Source organism: Gracilinanus agilis, chromosome 2, assembly GCF_016433145.1.
Source record: "Gracilinanus agilis isolate LMUSP501 chromosome 2, AgileGrace, whole genome shotgun sequence".
Taxonomy (NCBI): domain Eukaryota; kingdom Metazoa; phylum Chordata; class Mammalia; order Didelphimorphia; family Didelphidae; genus Gracilinanus; species Gracilinanus agilis.
Genome location: NC_058131.1, coordinates 381,650,948 through 381,674,509, shown reverse-complemented (window position 1 = coordinate 381,674,509; position 23,562 = coordinate 381,650,948). Strand labels below are relative to the sequence as shown.

At 38.2% G+C, this 23,562-nt stretch overlaps 1 protein-coding gene across 1 annotated transcript in view; it reads right to left on the bottom strand.

Moving 5' to 3' along the window:
• EBF1 (EBF transcription factor 1) overlaps positions 1-23,562 on the bottom strand; it is a 467,727-nt gene that overhangs the window by 429,532 nt on the left and 14,633 nt on the right. Inside the window, exons 4-7 of the mRNA XM_044659847.1 lie at positions 21,862-22,018; positions 21,046-21,109; positions 20,101-20,156; positions 9,826-9,899 (exon numbers count right to left, since the gene is read on the bottom strand). Of these exons, the coding sequence (XP_044515782.1) occupies positions 9,826-9,899; positions 20,101-20,156; positions 21,046-21,109; positions 21,862-22,018 (351 nt within the window). The remainder of the gene's footprint in view (positions 1-9,825; positions 9,900-20,100; positions 20,157-21,045; positions 21,110-21,861; positions 22,019-23,562) is intronic.

The window sequence follows — 23,562 nt, the reverse complement described above, 5'->3', positions numbered from 1 at the left end:
ATATTCACAATGTACACAGACTGATATAAGCCAATCACAATTAACATTGATATCATGCTTTAAGGTTTACAAAACCCTTTACTTTATCTCATTTAATCTTTGGAATAACCCTCTGCCACCAATGTCATTATTAACCCCATAAAGACGACTAAGGTATGGTCCCTGCCTTCAAGGAGATTACTGTGTAGCACGTTTTGGACTGAACAATTTGCATTTTGTCTTGAGTTCTGTGTCACCTGCATGAAATGGAGTTCAAATATATCTAAAAGAGAGGGGTAGAGGAAATCAGAAGGTGTAAAAATCAAAGACCTGCTACAAACCTGATTTATGATTTCTCCCCTGTACAAGAGGCAATGCTTACCTGTACCTAAACTTATCAAGTCAAGAACTTGGGAATAGACACTAATTTCTAGAAATAGAGCTCTTCTACCCTGGCTCTAGCTTCCCAAGGTTTGGGGTGTTCTCCCTCCTCTAAATTTTGCAAAGGTAACAAAATCAATAAAGGAAGCAATCAAGAAGACTCAGCTTCTTCCCTGGAAAGCCAAAATTACTTGAGAACCACTCAATATTTTTTTTTCCTTCTTAATCTAAAGCTGGATAATCTTTTTTTTTTTTGGTTGTGTTAGAAAAGGGATTCTTGTTCAGTTGTGGGAAATCAGATGATCTCTGTAATTCTCTTGGATTCCATAATTATTCTCTCCTCTGCTCCAATAGCAAGTAAAACAGTAGATGACTCAAAGTGTATCCTCCCTAGTGATCTCTAGATTGCTTAGACTTAGCAGACTGAATGGGAGTTTCCACTCATTCATTCAATAGATATTTAGTGATTTCCATCTATTCAGAGTGCTGTACTAGGGACGTTAACCATTCCATAGAATGGTGGTTCATTCCCTCCAAGTCTGATTAAATCAAATGAGGTCTCAATGGAAATAGGAAATGTTTTTGTTTGTTTGCTATAGAAAGAAGAGCATAAGAAATTTGTTTGGGAGATCTTGATGTGAAATGAAAGGTATAAAAAGACAAAAGAGAGGAAGGAAAGGAAGAATTGATATTATAGAAAGTAATACAGAAGGAAAGAAAACAATATGAAGAGTAAGAATCACAAGAGACTAGAGAGAGAAGGGGATAGAACCCTGGTAAAGGAAATAAAATAGAATGAGAGAGGCTAAGGAGAAAAGAAGGATAACCATAGTCCAAAACCAAATCAAGAGTCAGTTAACAGATATGATTTATTTAAAAATTAAAAATTAAAATTAAAATTAAAAAACTTCACAATTAAGTATGAAGAACTTTTTAAAAGTCCCTGGGTCTTTTGCCCTATTATCTCATATACTGAAATCACATGTCTGGAGTAAGGTTCTTTTTTATAATAAATATAGAAGTATTGCATAATAAATTTTATTTATTTTAGCATTTTATAATAAATATAGAAGCATCTAGTCTCATTTTAGACATCATTAGATTTTTCCCCAAGCACAGAATCCACTTAGAAAACATCCTCAAAATATTGAGAGGCCTTTTGCCAGGATCTCATTATGGTCACAAAGTCCCAGGGAGTTAGGACAGTCTGCCAGGTAGCAAACCCTACTGAAAATTCATTGAAAAATAGCAACTACAGTGTAAAGAAAGGAGTCAGAAAACCTGGGTTTGAATCCCAGCTCTGCTGCTTAAGCCACAAGATAATGGGCAAATAAATCACTTAATCTCTCTGAAATTCACTATGCTTATATGTAAAGTTGTGGCCACCCTAATGCACTAGAGACACATGGTGGATGTGAACAGGCTACAGCATATTACCAAAGAAGGCTTGTGCCTCTATAGTGCCATAAAATATGTTAAAAGAGATGGCCACCTGGAAAAAGAGGTGAGTTGGTCATGTATTGAGAGGGCAGGCCAGTCATGTCATGAGAATGGAATAATGGACGGAGAGCCTATGTGCTCATCTGATATTCACATAGTATCAAGAAAGCTAGAAGAAGGCAGCTCTCCTGCGCATTGAGTGGACCTGAAACGGAGGGTTTATGGATCATGGACAAGAATTACACAAGACAAAAAGCTATAGATGGATTGTGAGCTATACTGTTGGAGAGACAACCCTCAAAGTGGGTTGTCATACATTCATCAATCTGACAAAAAAGGGAATAAAACTACATACAACACTTAGTCTGCAGGATTGTTCCTCTAATCAAATAACATAAGTAAAATGATCTAGAAAGTTCTATATGAATGTAGAGAGGCAACAGACTGTAATGGAAAGAAAGCCAGCCTCAGGAAAACCTGAAGTTCAAGTCCTGCCTCTGTGTTCCTAGATCAGTCACCTAACCTTTTAATAAATGCCCCATAAATTATCTGCATTGGGAGAGGAAGTTTTCTAACAAGGAATGTCCCTAGAACACTGAAATCAAAGGTCAAGTCTATATGCACAAACAGAGAGAGAGAGAGAGAGAGAGAGAGAGACAGAGAGACAGAGAGACAGAGAGAGACAGAGACAGAGACAGAGAGACAGAGAGATACTGTGTGTGTGTGTGTGTGTGTGTGTGTGTGTGTGTGTGTGTGTGTGTGTGTGTGTGTGTAAATGTCAAGAGCTGATGTTGGGAGTGGGAGTAAAAGAAACAATAGTAAACTAAGATACTATCAGTTCCTAAAGTCCTAGAAGGATCATACAAAATGGAGAAAAATACATGCAAATCTAAACAACAAAGATAATGGACTCTCCTTTAGAATATATTATTAAATAATAACAAATATTGCACAAGGTTAATAATAGCAAGTGCTTATATGGCATTTTAAGGCTTTCAGAGTGCATTATGAATACCAGGTTTTTTCCTCACAACATTGGGAGGTAGGTGCTATTATCATCCCCATTTTACAGATGAGGAAATTGAGGCAGACAGAAGCAGTTAAGTTGCTTGTCCAGGGTCACACAACTAGGAAGTGTTGAAAACCAGATTTGAACTCACAAATTCCTAACTCCAGGTCTCTCACTCTGTCACCAACAGTGCCACTTAGCTGCCTAGATTATACGAATGCAGTTATTTTCCATTCTTTAAGGCAATGCTCAAGACAAGTATTCTAGAACAGGAGACTGAGTAGTGCCTTTTGATGTAAGTTTGGTTACTCTCTAACCAGAACTATTCCAGGATTGAGAGTTAATTCCTACCTTAAGGGAAGTAGGACTGAAAAATCAAATAAGTCTCCTTAATTATAACTCAGAACAAGGTCTCGCTAAAGCTATTTGATATGAAAGTACTTTGAGAAGTCACTGATATAATATCATAAATATAAGAGATATAATTTCATAGTCATACTAGTAATTAATAACAATAATAATAATACAGCAAGATACAGTGGAAAGGACATTATACATGGAATCATGAAGACATGGATTTGAATCCTGTCACTGTAACTTATTACCTAGATGATCCTGGGCAAGTCACTTAACCTCTCCCAGCCTTGGTTTCCTGATCTATAAAATGAGAAAGGTGAACTAGATGATCTCTGAGGTCCCTTACAGATTCTGTTCATATCCCTCAAGTACCTTGCTAAGAGTCATAAACATGCTTAAGAAATGTTTATTGAATGAATTATTATTTTGAGATTTAAATACATCTGGCAATAACTTTAGGAGATGGGTCTTAATAGGGATGAGAACTGGACTTGTACTTTCATTGGTATAGAGCACTCCCAATGGAGAAAACTCCTTTTACCAATGTAAGTTAGCACATCTTCTGCTGCTTGTAGTCCTCTACAGTTTCCTAAAGCACTGAGAAACTGTCTCTTTTCCAGGATCAAAGGGAAGACTTGAATGCAGGCCTCCCTGGCTTCAAGGGCAGGTCTCTACCCACTATTCCACACTCTTTCGTAGGTCCTCTTATATTACAATAATATTTCTCCTAGAAACTTCTTGATTCAAGTTTTCAGGGTGGTCTCTCTCTAGTTTTCATGAGATATTGAAGCAACGCCCCAGTGTTTGAATGCTTGGTACCCTACAACCTTACCTAAGGACTCCTAAATAGTTTGAGAAAAGAGACCAACTTCAACATTCCCAAGCTGTGTGATCCCAGAGCCTGATTCCAAGCACAGATATTGCTGACCAACCCTATGGTTACTAAGGGACCCTGCACATAAAAGGAAAAGAAAACTGGAGTGCCTGCCTTGAAGCATTGCCCAAGAGGCTCATCTCTAGTAATCTAATAAGGAACTCCTTAAATGAGGCAAGAAGAATTTAATATTTCCCCATCATAGGGTCTACATTTATTTATTCCTTTACTACCAGTCATTTGCTCTAGAAAGATCTAATTCTAGATGGTTTCATGGGAGAAAACATTTGCTTTGCAATTTCTCAGTTAGAAGACTTGGATTTAATTTCTCACAAATACTGATCCTTTCTCAGAAACTAAAAATCTCTGTCACCTATAATGTAGCTATTTTCCCAGAATCTTCAAACAGGCTGTCTTTCTCTGACAACTCTATCCCATGTAAATTTCTCCTGTCTCTGGACTTACATTACATCTCTAATCTCTGGGCTGCACAATGGATCACTTACTAAAATGCAGCCTTGTTCCTATAGAGTTTCATCAGGGGTGGTTACCTCCAAAGGAGTATAAGCTATCTGTGGGCAAGGCCAGCCTATATACTTCAGTATAAGGAGGAAAGCACTAAACTGAGAAACAGGAGATATAGATTTTAATTCTGAATCTGTCACCAAGTTGCTGTTGCTTCTCGGCTAAAACACTCCATTACTCTAGGTCCCAATCTTCTCATCTGTAAAATGCAGGAGTTGTAAGTAGCCAGCCACTAAAGTCCCTTTCAGCTCTAACATTTTATTCCTTTGTATCCCTCCAAGAACCTTACACAGTACAATGCACACAGCGGGGACTTAGCAAATACCTGTTGGTTCATTGAATCCGGAGGTTAGACTATGTATTTATTCTTTGCCAAAACTCAGAGAATACAGGTATAAAATGTGGTATAGTAAACTCTTCTTTATCCAGAATACTTAGGCAATTAAGTGTTCTGACTTGGTAAATATTTCGATTAAAAAGATGGTTACCATTTTTTCTATTCTACGCCATGGATTCATCCATTTTTAATTCATAGATTTTTATTAAATCTTATCCATTTTCCCCCAAAATCAACTTCATTCAATTTAAAGAATAAAACTACAACCCACAACACTAAAACTGAACTGAGTACAATCGAATCCTCTTTTCACAATTCAAAAGCTATTCTAAATGTATCAGTTACCATTCATCGCAACTTCCCAATCCTCTTATTGTGAAATATTGCATTTTATACTTATTGGTCTTTAAGCCACAAGAAGTGGCATAAAGAGCAGCTAGGTGGCTCACTGGATAGAGAGACAGACCTGGAGATGGGAGGTCCTGGATTCAAATATCTGCTCTTAGACACTTCCTAAATTATATAAGCAAGTCACTCAATCCCAATTGTCTAGCCCTTACCACTCTTCTGCCTTAGAATGAATACTTAGTATTCATTCTAAGCTAGAAGGTATGGGTTTAAAAAAAATAGACAAAAGGAAAAAAGAAAATGCAGGCTAGTTCTATAGCAAGAGACAGGGATAACAATATTAAAAGACCTAAAATAAGGGAAAGTCTCTAGTGAGTTGGGTAATTCCTCTATGGGAATTAACATAAATACACTAACAACAACCACATGAATAAGAAAGTTTGGGCAAACTGCTATATTTACCAGTAGAAAAGATACCTATATTAATGAGAGCACAGATCTCTCAAACTACCAAATTAAATTATCCATGTTTATGGCTTAATCACGGACTAGATTATACATTCTATGAGGGCAGGGATCACATTTTGTCTAAATTGTGATCCTACCTAGTGCTTAGAACAAAGCTCTGTACCCCATAAATGCTTAGCAGATATTTGTGGAATATATTATAGTAACATAATTTTTATAGCTGGTAGAGATTTTGTTGTTGTTGAGTCGGGACAGATTCTGAGTAACCCTTGTGGACCATATTATATTGTCCATGGGGTTTTCTTGGCAAAGGCACTGGAGGGACTTGCCATTTCCTTCTCCAATGAATTAAGACAAACAGAGGTTAGCTTAAGGTTAATTGGCATGCAACTAGTAAGTGTCTGAGGCTGGGATTTGAATTCAGGTCTTTCTGACTCTAAGCCCAGTGCTCTTTCCACTGAGCCATGACTCTACAGGAGATTTTAGAGATCATATAATACTTTCATTTGGGAAAAAAAAGGCAACTGAGGCCCAGGGAAATTAAGTGACATTCAGAAAGAGAAAAATGGCAAAGTCAGTTTTTGAACCTAGATCCTCAAAGTTCAAATCTAGTGTTTTCTGTATTGGACATGCTTAGGGGATGGAGATTAATTAACTTGGCTTTCTGGTTGTTTAAAGCCAAGATAAATGCAAATTGAATATAAACAGAGGTTCAATTTTTAAAATAATTTATGATGCTTATTGGATAATCCTGAGCAAGTCATTGAAACTCCTTGTGCCTCAGTTTGCTTGTGTATCAAATGAGGAGGTTGGATTGGATCTAGGCTTTAGGATCCCTTTCAGCTTTAGATCTGGTACTCCCATGATTCTAATACAGCACCATAAGATTTACAAAGTGCTTTTCCTCATGATAACCTATAAGGTAGATAATGCAAGTATCATCATCTCTGTTTTATAAAGGAAATACTGTAAGCCGGAAAGAAGCAGTAACTTGCTGGAATTGATCTGCTAAGAATCGATGGGGTCAGGATTTGAACCCTAGACTTCTAGTTCCAAGTCCAGTGCTTTATACCTCAATTAGATGAGTTCCAATATATGCTCTGAATACCCTATCTGGATTCATAGTTCTAGTTATATGATACATTCTCATTTTATATTTTAATATGGAATGGTAAAATATGTATCCAACTTGTGGACCTTTGCTTTAAGAAAATTCTTTAACAGGATATGACCATTTCAACCTTTATCATGAGCTATCAATAAACCATAATGCCTACCCCAAAATATAAAAATTTTCCTATAAAGCGGAGAAAGATTTCCCTGCCATCAAGGCAAAGGGATTATTTCTCCAAGGATGACAATAATTATAATCTAGGGATGTTAAGCCCTGCAACCAGCCAGCAAAATAGCTTTTTTTCCTCCCCCATCAGCAGAGCACAATGGATTCCTTAAACTTAAACAGTCACCTGAGATGCAACTCGCTGTCTTGTCTGCAACAAAGCAAAATCATTCAGGGTCCCTCCTGTAAATTGGAATTCTCTATGTTCTCTATGCCATGGCTTCAATGTACTATAAATATACTGCTTTTGTGCCATAAATGCAAAGTTTTATTGTGCAGTTAGCCTTGATAGAAAGCACTGCAGAAAGTTGTTTAGAAATTAAATATCTAAAACAAGCTATTTTGAAATCCAGAGCCCTCACTATTTCATGTCTGAAATGAAGAAATTTCATCTTAGGGAGAGCAAGCTGTCTTTCACACCATATGGCTAATGGTAGTGCATAGCAATTAGCTGGGCTGATTAATGGTGAACAGACTCTAATTTTATGCTTATAATTGAGCCTGCATTTGCACCCCTGGTGCAAATTCAGCACATCCCAACTTCCACTTACAACAGGCAAGAAATCAAGAGAAATAGAATGGTGTGGAGAGTGAGAATTTTTTTTTCTTGAGCCCCCTAAAGAGCATCAGATTTGCAATTTAAAAGAGTGTTAGCAACACAATAGATGACAGATTTGTATAATAGGGTCACGGCAGCCTGGTAAACAAACAGCACCCCTTACAAATCTATAGGCAGCTAGGAAAACTGTAATCTGTAACATTAGCAATATGACATTTTGAATATGGCTTTTCTCTATCAGCATTGCAGCAAACATCATAATTTGCCTTCAGTGGGTTGAGATTTTTATTTTTGTTATTTTATGTTTTTGAAAAATAGAAAGAGCACCCATAGTAAAGCAAGCCAGCCAGCATAATAAAGTACTTTGGACCAATGAATTTTAAAAACAAGAAAAATATAAACTGCACTAATAGAGGGTAGGCCTACATGTGAAAGGCATAATACATCTTTAAGTATTTCAAAAACAGAATTATTCTATCTAGGTCCAAATACACTCAGATAGAAGATGTAAATCTGGGAAATACAGATATTAGCAGGCCTATCTGGTTAAGATCCATTCTGCTGTCTATTACCTGCTTGGCTGGCATCACAGGCAAAGGAACATGGAAACTCCATACTAATGACATGCTAATTGAGGGTAGCTTGGATTTTTTTTTAACATTGTAAGTGGCCTAAAAATGGGTTAATATTTTTAAAAGATCCTACATCGAGAAGGCATTTAGCTGGTTGAATTCTGAAACAAGCAATTCCATTTTCTTTTATGAAATATATCTTTATAGAGTGACTCTCTAATCTTTTCCAGATAGCATATTCGTGGAAGAAATGGTTATCCAGGACCACATTTTAGTTCCTTCATGAGCTGTTGTGTGAAATATTTTTTTAAAAACCTCCACTATTTTTGTATTAATTAACAGATTCACAAGGCAAGGAAGTGAGAACCTGCTAGATGCCTATGTATTAAAAATAATAATAATAGGCTGGTATGTTAAAAGTTTGTTGTTGTATGCTAGGAGATAGAGGGAAAGGTGTTGCTGGTGGGGGTTGGGGAAAGAAGGGGAAGACTGGTAAGAATAGGAAAATGTTGAGTAAATATTTGTGATTTCCCTAGCCATGGGAGAAAACAAAGCTATTTCCATTTTAATTCTGGAAACACAAAATAAAGAAGCTAAAAAAAAATGAGTTTCCTTGTTGTTCATTTTAAAAACTGGTTTTTCCACCAGTCCAAGAACAGTGGACATTAACCCTCAGAATCATGGCAGACTGCTCAAAGGACCCCATTGATCAGAACTGGTGATGTGACCAGTTAGAGTGGGACTCAAAATAGAGCTTGTATTGCTGACAGGGTAATCAATCACTTATCTTTCACAGCTGCATTCAAGCATTTTTATACTGTATCCAATTATTTAAAATGTATTATAATAATATGCCTGGGGTGTTACTTTTATAAAAATAAAAACTAAAAGATGGGGGGGATAAGTGGCTGCTCCCCAAGTTTTTCTATAGAAACTCATAATGAATGTGCCCCTCACACTTGTCTTCAGAATAATAGACAAAAATATGAAGATTCAGGTTGGGGGGGTGGGGACATGAATTTTTACATATTTCTGAGGCTAATCCTTCCCATCCCTCCAAAAGCTTACTTACTTCAGAGAATTATTACTATCTGCATTATCATGATTATATACTGTGTAGCTAAGATTTGCAATCCTGAAGCAAAAAAAAAAAAATCAACACTCAGTTCAAGGGGAAATATGCTTATGCAAGGAGTGGTCATAATTTTAAGTGGGAGAATTAAAAAGGGGAACTATAATTTTCAAGTCTAACCAAAATGAAAAAGACTGCTGACATCAATAAGAACCCTTACTCATTTTACCAGAAATGTTGTTGAGCGCATATATTAACACTAAAAGGATTATATTGTATTTTATTCAATTGGAAGAGAGGAAGGGAGGAGGCTGTTCTGTGCCCATTAATACTGTGATATCAAAATGGAAATGTATGTTTTTCAGAATGAAATCTAATAAATAATTGAAAATGACTGTGATGCCTGATACTTTACTCCTAAGTGTTCATGTATAACTGTTCTTTTTAGATCATCTTATGGAAGCAAGATAAATGAATGCCTTAAAATAGACTTCTTTTCAACCCAGATTTGAGATGCAAATTTATCGTCTCTTTGCTAATTAAAGGAAAACAAGATAATTCTTACCTGCACATGATTTCATGTGTGAGTAAAACTCTGCACATTTCTGGGTTCTTGTCTTGGCCTTCATACACTATGGCCTGTAAGCATAAGCATGGTTTTGGTTAAAAAGGAATCCAATTGGAAGAAAACAAATTATCGCAATACAGTACTTGAATAGTTTACTATTGTTGCCAGCCAAGAAGCTTTCCCCAGCAGAATGCTTTGCTTTACCAACTGTTTCAAGATATATTGTTGAAGATCAAGCCAATTTCAATCCCCTTATTATGAGTATCTTTATATCATTGAGTAGAATGTGCCTCGGACACGTATTGGCTACATGACACTGGGCAAGTCCCTTAACTTCCCACTGCTCTAGGGAACTCTCTGAGATTGTTAAATTGTTGAGAAAACACTGGCCTGCATCATTAGAGGGATTTCCTTGCCTGGGATTTGCCTATACCAATGAAATCACAAGTTCAGTCTCTATCACTATGCCCTACAAAATAAAAATGAACCAATGATGGGGATCGGGTGGGAAGGATAGTCAAGGGAGGAAGGGATAAGAATCAGAGTGTCTGACAACTTTTTGGTTGTGTCATGGAAAAAAAACTGAAAGCAGCTGGTATATTTGTAAGTTTTTAAGAATGCATTCATGAGATAGCCTCACTACTTTATCTCTCTCAGCCCTGAAATTAAATGTTCTAGGGAAGTGAACTAAGAAGAAAGTGGGGGTGATACTAACTAGCCCATTTAACTACTCTGTCATCATCAATGTGAATCATTATTTGGGGGAAATCCTTCTGTACTATAACAAGCCGGAGAGCCTGCTTCATTTCTTAGACTCACCCACCCAAACAGAAATACTCACTGACATATGTTCAAAATGAGGAAGAGCCATCAAACTGCCCACACTCAACTAAAAATTCTCATCTGAATCTCAGAACCAAGAATCCCAAACCACACTCTAAGCCAAGACTGTTTTCCTTGTATAAAAGCACTTAGAACTTGCATGTTTTGCTTAAGTTCATAAGGAATGTAACTTGTGACTTTAGCGTACTAGCCTCTCTTTTAACCTCTACACAATATTTCCTTACTACATGTTAATTTCTGTGCCAAAGAAGGTACAGCTATTGGAATCCATGACGTTTTGTATTAAGATATATTTTAGCTGAACTAACACTGTATCACTGCATAATCCTAACATAACACAATTTCAAATTGTTAATAAAATTAGACTTTCACACATTTACATAACCCTTAACTTCATGGTAGCAAAACTACTTAAATTAACTCCAAAGCATCCTTAGTATATTCAGCTATCTCATCTGCTTTTCTCCACTGGTTTTTAAGAAAAAAAAGTCATTCGCTTTTGAAGCTAAATGTGATAGAATAGTTTTAATTCCACTTAAAGTTAAACCCAAACCTGTGAAAGTAACAGCATGACTAAGTAGCAAATTGTGGTCACAGTGTCCTCATCGGAGTAGAAAAATGAAACGGTTGCTTTAACAGGGCATTTTATGATCCATAAGCAAATTAAAAAATGAAAAGATCAATAAATGAGAAAGAAGTTAAAGTATCTTGCTGGATCGTGTAAGATAATATTTTTCTAACATTAGCCTACCATAATCTTATATTCTCAAACATTTCCTTTTTACTGCCTAATAAGATGCTTAAGTAGAATAAATACCCTAAGTAAAATACAAATGTTCCAAAAATGAAAAATTATTTTGCTTATCATAGTCACCTCTACAAAACTTTTAAAGTTTGTGTCATATATGCTTAGATCCAATTCAGGGTTACAAGAAAATGAGGTAGAGAGAGAGATACATGTAGACATAAAATGTATCCTGACATATTTTTGTTGATCCCAGTGACCCAAAATTATTTACATGCTCTCCTAAATATCCTTGATAACTTCCCTTTCATCTTAGTCCTTTCTTCCAAAGTTAAATGCATCTACATATTTTTTAAAACCTCAAAGTTGAGTTGAAATAGAATTCTGTAATGACACAATGTTAGCTTAGCTAAAATACTTCCAAATGCAAGATGACATAAATATCAAAAGCTTTTTTTTACATACGTGGTGAGGAAGTATATTATGTAGAAACTGAAAGGTATATAAGTTCAAACATGGGTGATGAGTAGCTTTATCTCACTTTAATAGGACTTTTTTAATATGACCCATATCAAACCACATTGGCCACATCAAACCGCCTAACTTTATTGATCCTTTTGCCCCTAGGTAATATCAATCTTTTTCCCCCACACAGTTGAGGGGAAGTTCGGTCTATCATGATATTAATTTAAAACAATATTACCCTTGTAAATATATTCCTAACTCCAGTATGACATAATGTGAACTGTGATCTCCCAGAAAATGTGTTTTTGTCTTTGGCAATGGAATACCACTTGCTCTATGTTCCCTGTAAACACTCCTTTTTTACCAGAATGCCAAACCATCTTTGCTTTCAGCAGACATAGTCGAAAAGGAGGCACTTTCAGCATCAACTGTTGAAATTGTGAATTGGATGAGTTATGAAAATGCTAGAAACCAGGGGCCAGAGGGGGAGGAGGGAAGAGAGCCTGCAGTTGTTTGTGTGTCTGTTCTCCCTTTCCCTAGGGTGGTATTTGGGTGGTATTTTTTGGTTTTGTTTTGTTTTCTCACGCAAGGCAAGAAAAATACTGCCTCTATGACTTCTGAAACTTTAGACAGAAGAGGAGGTATTACTACTTTACTATGTCTGCAGGATTGGAATCTTTTAAAATACACTAGAACCTGAATTTACACTGTTCATGATAGAATGGAATTCAGGGACAGAAAGGTCCAACTTGAACCCTATCCAAAGAAATTTCTAAAGGATCAAACAGACTGCATTATAAAGTAAGTTTCACTTACAAGCCTCAAGGAGAAGACATTATTATAAGAAAGTCCAGTGTATAAGTGTTGGATATATCTAATTTGATATGTACATCGGACTCAGTGGGTCTTCTGTAAACTTAGGCCGAATGCTAACTACAAATTAGACCTGGTTTTTGTTTTGTTTTTTTAGTCCTTTAAGATCTCTAATACTTGCCTACACGGTAGACAGTCACAAATCAAATACCTATTTTCAACATTTATCTCAAATTAATCCCATGCTTCAGTAAGTATGCAGGTAACACCTGATAAGAAAGTTGAAGGTCTTTGGACAAAACCATAGGGAGAAGTTTGGGGAATTTTTTTTTCTGATAAAAATGTGCATTGGGAGGACAGGAGTAAGATTTGGGAGGTGGTTGGATCAGCTGGAAGATCAGAAAGGCACATAAACGGCATTCAGCTATCTTAAGTGAAGCCATTTTATAGACAGCTGGGGTGGGACCTAGACAGAGAGACAAAGAAGAAGGCTTATATTCATCTTACATAGTAAATCATGTTCCTGTTCAGAGTGAGAATGGTGTTGTTCAGTAAAAGCAACAGAGACAACAATGTTTTAAATAAATCAATTTGTTAATCAATGGTGAAGGGTAGAGGAGTTGCTGTTAAATTGGAAGAGAATAAAAAGGCCCTAAAATATTTTTCTTTAAATAAATCAATTAATTGGAATCAGGTTGAGACTTGCAACTTAAGAGAAAGTGCAAAATCAAGAAGAAAACTATTTAAGTCCAGCTACTTGATGATATATGTAGAAAGATAGCATTGGGGTGGCAATAAAATGAAATTTAATTCATTAAGTTCTTTTTAGTCTTGAGAACTTGATAAGATCAATAACAAACTTTTTTTTTAACCAACCACCAAACTGTCTAAATCCCTACAACAGATTCAAATTTGAGAGGCAGAAAAGTGGGAATAAAGTCCACCCTTTCTAATGTTTTTTTCCACCACAAATTATACATAAAAGTAGGGGAGCCATTTGAGGGGATGGGGGAATGACCTTCAACTACCAACTTTTGAATTGAAGTTGTATCCAGATCAATTTCTATCATTTTCTTTCATGGAAAAAAAAAAACAACTAAGAACTACTAACGTTTCTAACTCTTCCCTGTACTGATTATTTAATAGGTAGAAAATGAAATATAGCAGATTTCAAATGCTCAATTATAAATTAAACGGGGGCATCTTTGAAAAGATAGAAGTGGAAAGGAACACAAAAATCCTTCCACTGTCGCTGTAGTTTTGAAGGACATTTTTTTAAGTGGGTGCCTTCTTAGTCTTCTCAAATAGTTACTGAGTTTTAGAAGTTAATTGAAAGTTACTGTGTCTGTAAAGACAACCACATAGAGGAGCTAAAAATAAATGTGCAAATAGACACCAGGATCACACTTCAATAGAATGCCAAAGGAAATACAGAGTTAAATACTTGGGTTTTCTTTGTTTACATTGCTCATAATTTTAACTCTTTGAATGCCATACATAATGGCCAGTGCCTTTGACTTTGGTTCTACTATGGTGTTAGACCACATTAAAATGCTTGATTTAAAGGAGTCAGTTTGGGTATGAAACTAAGCAGTAGCAACTAGGTCATTATTGGTAAATAACAGCTGCCTAATAGTAATGAAATTTCTAATTTCCCACTTAAGTCAAAATATAACATTAAATGTCTCAGTCTGTTTTTAATATCTACAGACATGCACATACAAATAAAAGGCTAGCCAGAAGTTAGGTCCTCCCTTGCCACTTTTGAGAATTACGAATTCTCAAACGCAAACATTCAAAGTAATCACTTCTACCAGAAATGGTGACCATAGAAGCCTATGAGCATAGACTGTCAATGAATGACCCTTTGGTAGCAACTTACTCAAACCTGGAACCAATCATAAAATAATATGAACACCTACAAGGTTACCACGATATGCAATTAAACAACATATTCAGCTTCAAACTCTCCCCTGCTCATCATTAAATAAAGATGTCATTATAATGCTGGCCTAGAAAATAGAGAGAGATCAGATCTCTGGCTATAGATTGACCTGTGACAGTGAAGAGACGACCAAATCAGACATTTATCCCCTCTCAACAATTATTTCAAATCCAATATTCATTGTAGAAAGAAAATGAAAAAGTTTTGTCCCCATTCATCTACTTGACCAGTGATAGGCAAATTGCTGATGTCATTTCAGCTTAGCACCTAAGCAGACTTGTTTTCAGAACTGAATTCATTGTGAAGGAATATCATATTTACTTTATTGCTCAGCCACATCACAGCACTGATTTAAAAAGGAACATGTACCTAAAGCACTTGACTTCAGGATGTATAGTTATTTCAAAAAAGAAAGTATCCTATAACTACCAGAAGATAAGACTGTCTTTTCATCTAACAAGTCACCAAATTTCTTTCCTGAGAAGAAGCAAGAAAAATACTGAAAATATATTTAAATATATGTGACTATATCCAATTGGTTCCATGAACCCAGTATCACAATAAGTTAGCGATATGTTGTCTAGAATCAAATTCCAAATAGCCTCTTGTTCAACAAATATAAACAAAATTCACCATTATCTAAACTCTGTTTATCACTCTCTGTTATAGATAAAGCTATCATTGTATCCATATAAACTCAATAAATGTATTATTCCTAATATTGTTCATTTTTAATGCTGTTCAAACATTCACATGGAAACAGCTCTAGCGTAAATATCCCCGAACAAATGGCTGTATATTATACAGGAGGGAGCAGTTGGACTGCCAGACTGGGAATGCACTAGGCCATCTGGCTCCGGCAGTCTCTCCAAAATCATCAGCTTTGTTTTCACCCCCAGACTCCAAACAACACATTTTCCACTGTGATGAGTTTACATTTTCCCAAACACAGGTCCTGATCATGCATAAAAATTCCAAACTTCTTCATTCCTCTATGTGCAAGAAAATTAAAATCACCTGCGTTTTTGACATATTACCAAGGAAAGAGAAAGCTGCGAAAATCTGGCTCCCTGTATACTTACCCTGTCATTTTTTACATTTGAAATCAACCTCTCTATCTACTGAATTCCTATAGAATTTATCGATATAACAACAATGTGTCTATCTACCAATGAAAAACTATTCACTAAAAGGGTTGTTAATCAAATCTATGCAAACGTGGCAAGATATAACGAAGCAATCAATAGAAAAAAATGCACTTGCACCAATAGTTTAAAGTTATTGGGGGAGTCAAAACAAATATATAAAAGATAGTTCACAGAAATCTGACAGTCTTTCTGATTAGTGTAGCTTGAAACTCCCACTGTAGCCGGACTTTTTTAGAACTTAACCTCATCACCTGCCTTAATATCCATACGCACACAGAAAAAGAAAACGGCAGATGAAATTCTCAAGACACATCCCTTGTGTTGTCACTAGATTTTTGCTCACTATCTCCTAATAGTAAATTGTCACTGTTTAAAAAAAAAAAAAAAAAAAAACAAGATGGGAGGAGGAAGTGGGGGGTGGCAAATAAATTTTTTTAAGCTAAGTGACTTACTGAAGCTCTCAGTCACATTTCAGAATGCAGCATGAAAGTATGAAGCACATTTAACCCTCAGACCTCCCCTACAAGGTTCATTTGCACTTCTGCAGTAGATGATGGCTGTTTCTGTGAGCAACAGCTACAAACTTTTGGATCCTGCAGGGTTTTGCATGCTCTCTAATGGAACACGGAAAACTGCAATGACACAAAAAACAACCTATTTTTAGTCCTGCTAAACTCAATTTGAATAACTATCCCTGAAGTGACCCTCTCCAGTATTTTCTATTTGGGAAAGGGCAGGGGGTTTTGAAAATTTTATTATTTTGTGGCTAGAAAAGGGGTCTCATTATCCATATTGGCCTATAATAATAATAATAATAATAATCCTCTCTCTCTCTCTCTCTCTCTCTCTCTCTCTCTCTCTCTCTCTCTCTCTCTTCTCCAATATTAGTCTCTTCCCCTAAGTAGCTTAATGAGACACTTTGAAAGGTGTGAATTATTGTGTCATATCAGTACTTCTTGGTTGGTTGAATTTATTCTTGGTTGGTCTCATCCCTCTAAAGAGGCAGACTAGCTCAAAAGCATTCTATGTGAATGTGAAGATAATATGATTAACAATGGATTTAATTTCCTTAAAATGTCCCTTTGAGTTCATCTTAACTTTGTGGATCAAGGATGTAACTTTACATGTTAAAAATGCAACTGCGAAATGAACAAGTGTAAAGAGGAACAAGGCAATTATTAGAGTACACCAGGATGGTCAGAATGTCATCCTGATCATTGACATTTTGTGGTGTTACCAGAACTCCTCATATCATTATAATTACATTATCATGTATGCAAATATGTGCTTCTAGCATCAAAAAAAAACCTGATCTACTTAAAAGAGCTTAACTTAAATGTAATCATTTAATTAGCTAGCTTATTTCAAGTCTCTGCTATTAGAATACCGAATATCTGACTGGAGGGCCATTGTATATTTAACTTGAATTAAAATTTAACAAATATCAAGTCAGACTTGGTGTTTAATTACAATTGGATAGTTTGAAGGTAAAAGAAAATTTACTGTATTACTCATTAAAACTAAAATATAAATTATATTGTCACATTTGTGTAAGGTTATGTTTCATCATTATAGTCTACTTTCTAGAGACTGTTACATTAACTCTATGTGTAAACTGCTTCTAAAACGGTTGTTCTCATAATACATAATCAAAGAACAATCCACCAGATACTATGCAGGTATTACCTTTCAAGGGGAACATTTCAAAGAAGGTACTGATGTTCGTGTATCTAATTTGAAAGCAAAAAGGTGCTCTACTATAAATTGCCTTTTTCTTAATATCAAGCTAAATTCAGAAAGTTAATGACAATGAATTTTACAGTTCTTTGTTACTTCCCAAAAAAGCTTAATTTTTATTTGTAATTCTAATCTCATAGAATATTTCTCTCTCTAGCAGTAGTTCATCATATATATGTTATGAGTTTTTAAAAAGAAACTATAGTTTTTGCTCAATAGCTTAATGGATTGACATGAAAGATCAAGAGGTCAAACAGTGTCTTAACTGAATCTTTTCTTAGGCTCCACAACTTTGTTAAGAAAATGAATTTGGGATCACAGTCCTACAGAAACCAAAGATTTCATTTTTTAAACTAGTTTCAAAGTTAGCTGTTGCTGTAATTTTTGTAAAAATCACATGCAGATAAATTCTTGATGATAATTTTTATATTTGTAGTTGTCTTACACTATAATGAGGAGAACAAAATAGAGTGCTATTTGTTGTTTTGGTTAAAGTCAAAGGAACTATTTTGAACATACACAAATTAATTCTCCAGAAGGAAAGAAAAAAAGGCAAGCTCCTGAGGACCACACTGCATATTGTTGAATATTTGTGAGTTCATAGTTTCATAAGTAGGCCTTATAATCATTCATATTTCCCTTCTTTTGCCCCTGTAGTTAGAATGTCAGGAAAGATATTCAGGAGCTTCAAAGATAGTTCTCAAAAACAAAACTTCATAAGAGATTATTTTTGTGGTCAGAAAAAAAAACAACATGCCAAAAATTTAAGTTGTTGAAAAGGAGGCTTTGAGGTTTCAAGAGGGTTTTTTGTTTCTTTTCTTTTTAGAGGTATACTTTTGTCTTTTTTGGAAAAATAAAACAATCTCAAAAGGACTCTGATAAAAGATCTTGGTCTGATAAGAGAACTTGAATTAATTAAAGAACATAGGGCCAAGTTTAAATGTGCATGAGATAAATTTACTATGCTAAATCAACTAATAGCTGAATCTTCAATAAGTCTATTTATTTTAGAGAAGTTAAATATATTTTAATGAGCATGCATAAGAGCTTCAAATTCAAAGCATAATTTACTGTGTAGATAAAAATATTATACTCATGTTTTCTGTTTAAGAAACGATGTCAATCAAATGAGCTGTTATTAAATTGATACTTGATGAATAATTGTAATTTATTTCAACATCTTACCAGACTAAAAATAAAACACACATGCAAGGCATATACCCTGTCTAAAAACAAAGATTTATCCCCCTATCAAGGTTACCTATAACGATATGAACTTGGATATAGAATAAGGCAAACCACATTCCCTTTTAAGAAAGCTACCATAAAGAAACCACAAATACAGTAAATAAATGATAAATATCCCACTGCACTAGTGACTGGTGTAAGATGGATAACTTTCCTCTTTGTCCTTTTGTTTCCACCACCCCCCACCCCACCCCCCATCCAAATAAACAAAGCTTTTCTTCTCTCTTTTCTCTTCTGATACCAAAGCCCCTTCTCTGGTACCGAACTAGCTGCTTAATTCTGAAACTAAAACTTTTTCTTTAACGAGAAAGCTCCCTTGCCTAATTAAAAGACCAGGCCGCCTTTTGTGACTGCTCATAATTGTACCTTTTAAGCCATAACTCAGCCTTAATGTAGATTGTTTGACACTCGCGTGTTGGGAAACTTAAAGAAATGCAGCTTATGCACCTTTAAGACCACAAGCTCGCTCATGTTGCCTGGCTTCCTACCAATAGTAAAGCTGGAGGATTTTTTTTTTCTTTCAGAATATCCCCGAACAATTGAGGATCCCTAGTCTCCCCCATCTCAACTTGCAGAGAAGAACCTGATGCCTGCCTTCGTCTCGGGGTGCCCTTCTGTCACTCTCTTCAGAACCGGGAGGATCACACGGTCCTCGGGTCCCCCTCGGAGTAACCTCTAGGACCCTTTGCTCCCCCAACTATGCCCAGGCTGGGTCAGAGAAAGTTCAACCCTTACGTTCCCTCGGCTGCCCTAGCTCGGCAACTAATGGCACCTAATTAAAAGAGGCTGAGACGCGCTTTCAGGGGAGGGGCCTCAAGGCATCCCAAGAGACTGAGGCCCCCCTTCGTCACCTGCACCTGGCATTTGCCCCTCAAGCAGCCTCAGCCCTCCTCCGCCCCACTCCCGCAGGTGGGACACTGCGAGTGGCCTCAGGTGGCCCCGCCCCTAACCAGCTAGCACCTTCCAGGGGTTCGGGGAGGGGGGTGCGGTCGGAGAAGTAGCGATGTAACATAGGGCTGGAAAATTAAAGTCCTTTGGTACCTTTCTGAGGTAAAAGGTCTGAATCCCTGCTGAGAGAAAGAACCAGGATACTCACTCCCTCTCACCCCTCCTTGATAAGTCTAAATTGCTCTCCTGTGCAAAATTTGCCCCGAGATCTCGCAGCCATCATCATCATCTATCACAACTCCCACCCTCCTCCTCTCCAGCCCGGGCTCCCTACCGCTGGGCCCAAGACCCCTTCGAAGAACCGGCGGCGGCTAAGCATTCTTGAGGCATGTGATAACAGAAAGGGGAGCCTGCACCACAAAATTCTGAAGCCAACTTACCTGTTTAGTCATGGAGTCAATAAGGCGGACGTAGAAATCCTGCTCTGTTCTTATACCTGAAACAAACCCAAGAAGGGAGAGTGGGGAGAGGCGGGTGGGGAAGAGACAAAATTAAGTTTGTTTGTCTGCAAGTTAACCTTTTTAGCTCAAGAAAGTGGATAAAAATTGTTCGGAATGGTTTAAGACCCTCTGTTAACCCTGCATAGAGAGCCTGGGCATGAAGCCCCTCTGTAGCCACCAAATTTGCTCAGAATGCTCTCCCCCTCCCCCGAAACCCGGGGCTGCTCACCCTCACTCCTTCCCACTAATTTCCCCATGGAAAGTCCAAGGCGTCAAAGAACCTAGTACTAAGAGAGAGCTGGGGGATAGTATCCATGGGGTTTAAAACAGGAACCCCAGGCCCTGAACCTGTGGAGGTGGGCTGGAGACTTGAAGAGCTGCTGGACTAGTCTGCAGTGCAGTTTGCCTTGCTCCCCTAAGCTGGGAGCCCCTATTGGATTTATCCCCGGGGTGGGAGTGGGGGGCACCCCGGGGTGTGGAGAGTGGAAGGGATGTGTGGCCCAGAGGTAGGGACAAACCAGGGCCCCGAAGGACCTCAGAAAGCTCGGCTCCAGGGAAAACCCTTCCCTTGACCCGATGGTAGGAGGGAATTGGAGACTGGCCCCAGACTATAAGAGCTACCTGCCTACTTAAGCTCCCCTGGAACTAGATTTAAAGACCTGGGGCTGATTGGAAGTGGAAGAGAAGGGGCCAGTTTGGAAAATTGGAGTAGAAAGGAAAATTAAACGGATGGACATAGTGGGCGGCTGAGGCTTTCTCTATCCATTTCCCCTACTCCTGGGGCTTCATGGCTACAAGGGGTTCCTGACCTGGATATGAAACCTTGGGAAGGGGTTGGAGGAGAATGATAGGAGAGGGGTGCCTGGAAGGTGCTGAGGGCCTCACCGTTGCTGTAGAGGAGCTGGAGTCGGTAATGGATCCCATTATTGGTCTTTTCGCTGTTGGCTTCCTAGATTTCCACAAGACGCACAAACAGGGGGAAAAAATTGGGATTGGGAATGAGAGACCACAACTAGAACCATTTGCCTAACTCCAGGACACTTGCTGTACTTTTTCTCGCTTGGGTCAACCCGGGAGAAGGTGTAGTAGATACCCGAGGGGAACTGGAGGAAAGGAAACAGAGATATAAACACAAGGCTTTCCACACTTCCAGCTCCAGTCACCTTCACCTTTTCCTCTACCTTCCAAAAGAGAGCAAAGCTCTTCAGGCTCTGGCTACTGAAAACAAGACCTGAGCCTCAAGGCCACAAAATTGTCCTAATCAGAATCGAAGAGTGTAAAGGGACTTCCTAAAATTGTTTCCTATATCTTTGCCTTTTCCTTTTTCTCCAGCAAGTTGAGCAGCTTCAGGACTGGTCAGTAGTGGAGGGCAGAGGAAATGATGGGTGGCATCGCCTTTTAACAGGACATCGGGTTCCTCAGCTTGGGGCACTCAGCTGGATAACTTTGCTAAAAGGAACGCTGTACTAAATACCCGGCTTATTATTTCGAATAGGAACACTATCACAGGAGGGAAGGGAGACTTTATGGGCCTTAATCTGTAATGCACTAAGTGACTGAATTTAACCTTCGAGAGCTCCTGGAGTGGGGTTTTTGGAGCCAAAGGAGGCGCTTCCTCCCGGCACTGGGGAAAAGGGATGCGGTAGGAAAAGGATTAACGCAACCGGTCAGGCTGGATGTGCGCCTCTGCGCCCCACTTACTTTTTCCTTCTCCACGAACCCCACAAAGGCGGTTCTCTCGATCTCCACGGGCTGCCCCTGTCTGTCATAGAGGGCCAGGACAAAGTGGAAGAAGTTGGATTTCCTCAGATTGGAGGGCGGCTGCTTCTCAAAGTGAGCCCGGGCCAGCCCCACCCCACTGTGGCCAAAGAGACCGAGAGATTAGAGAGCGAAGCCAAGTCTGACACAACCACAATCTTCACCCACAACCCACTAGCCATTTGCCCCCCAACATTCACACGCTGATCTACGATTAAATGCCCAAGTGGGAGTCCTGAAACTTACCCCCTTTCACCTCCCGGGAAAGAAGTAAGTACAGACCTCCCTAACTGTTCGCCCTAACACAGTCTCCCTCTTCCAAAACCTAAGACTGACTATTAAAGGAGTTTTCCTCAGTCCCGGATTTACCTTGGGGAGTTTGGCTTTCTCTTGGTCACAGGCTTTCTGCCCGGTTCAGAGATCTTTCCCAAACTTATCAAAGAGGAATGAAAGATGTTTGTGTGTGTTTGTGTTTGTCCGGAAAAGTTATTCAAAACCCTTCTTCCAACGTAAATTTGGGTAGAAAAAGAAGTAGAAGTGGAAGGTTTATGTAAAGGTTCACCGAACACATCCCATATTGTAAGATGGGAAGCTTTCTCCCCTTGTCTTTCGGTCCTAGACTCACTCCGTCTCCCGCTCTGATGGAAGATGGGAATGGATGAAGAGAAAAATTAGACTTCACCATACCAGGTCTCCAGTCAGCCTACCTTGTGACACATATTCCAGGCAACATCCAGTAACCCCTATCCCCATTTCTATTCCCCTAGAGCCATTCCGGACCACAATTTAAATTATCTCTAAAAATAGGCCCCCCAGAAAGTTATAGACTGAGGAAGGTGACTGTGGAATCTCAATCTCAATGCTCCTGTCCTGTAAGAGTTTATTCCATTGCAACCCCCACACACACATTCCTGGAGTAATAAACCTCAGACTCCTTCAAGAACACCTAGACAAGCTTAAGGCTCCAATGTACTGCACCCAAAAAAACACTGGAGATATGGGAGAATGCACTCTGGATTTGCCTATCTAGCTTCACCTCCCTCACCCCACCCCTAAATACATAAACAAATATACTTTCGCTTCCCACTCAATTTACCTTGAATACTCATACTCCCTCTGACCTTTCCTAGACCCTCTCCTGCACACCCACCCACTTTGGATACGTTATGGAAACTGCTTGGTAAAACAAAGTTCCCAATCCTTGATATGACATTACCTTTTGCCATCTCTTTCTTCCCCTCACCCCCCTCTCCACCCTTGACTCTTCTAGGGCCTGCCAGGTCCCTCTGTGCGGGGTTGGTGGCCTTATTAAAAAAAAAAAAGACCACTTATCACTTGAGCCCAATATCCCAAAGAAAAGACATGAGAGTTACACCAAAAACTTTATGTTTCGGCTGTGTTTGGGTCCCAGCTTGCAACTACTGCTTCCCATCCCTCTGACCTGGGAGTTAGAATAGGGAGAGGGGACTAGACTGAATTAGAAAAGAACAGTAGGAGACAATTAGAAGATGTCAAAATTCAGATTGAGAGCTGGTACTGTCCAGAATGAGGAAGGATGGAAAGAAGGAAGGAAGGAAGGAAGGAAGGAAGGAAGGAAGGAAGGAAGGAAGGAAGGAAGGAAGGAAGGAAAGAAAGAAGGAAGGA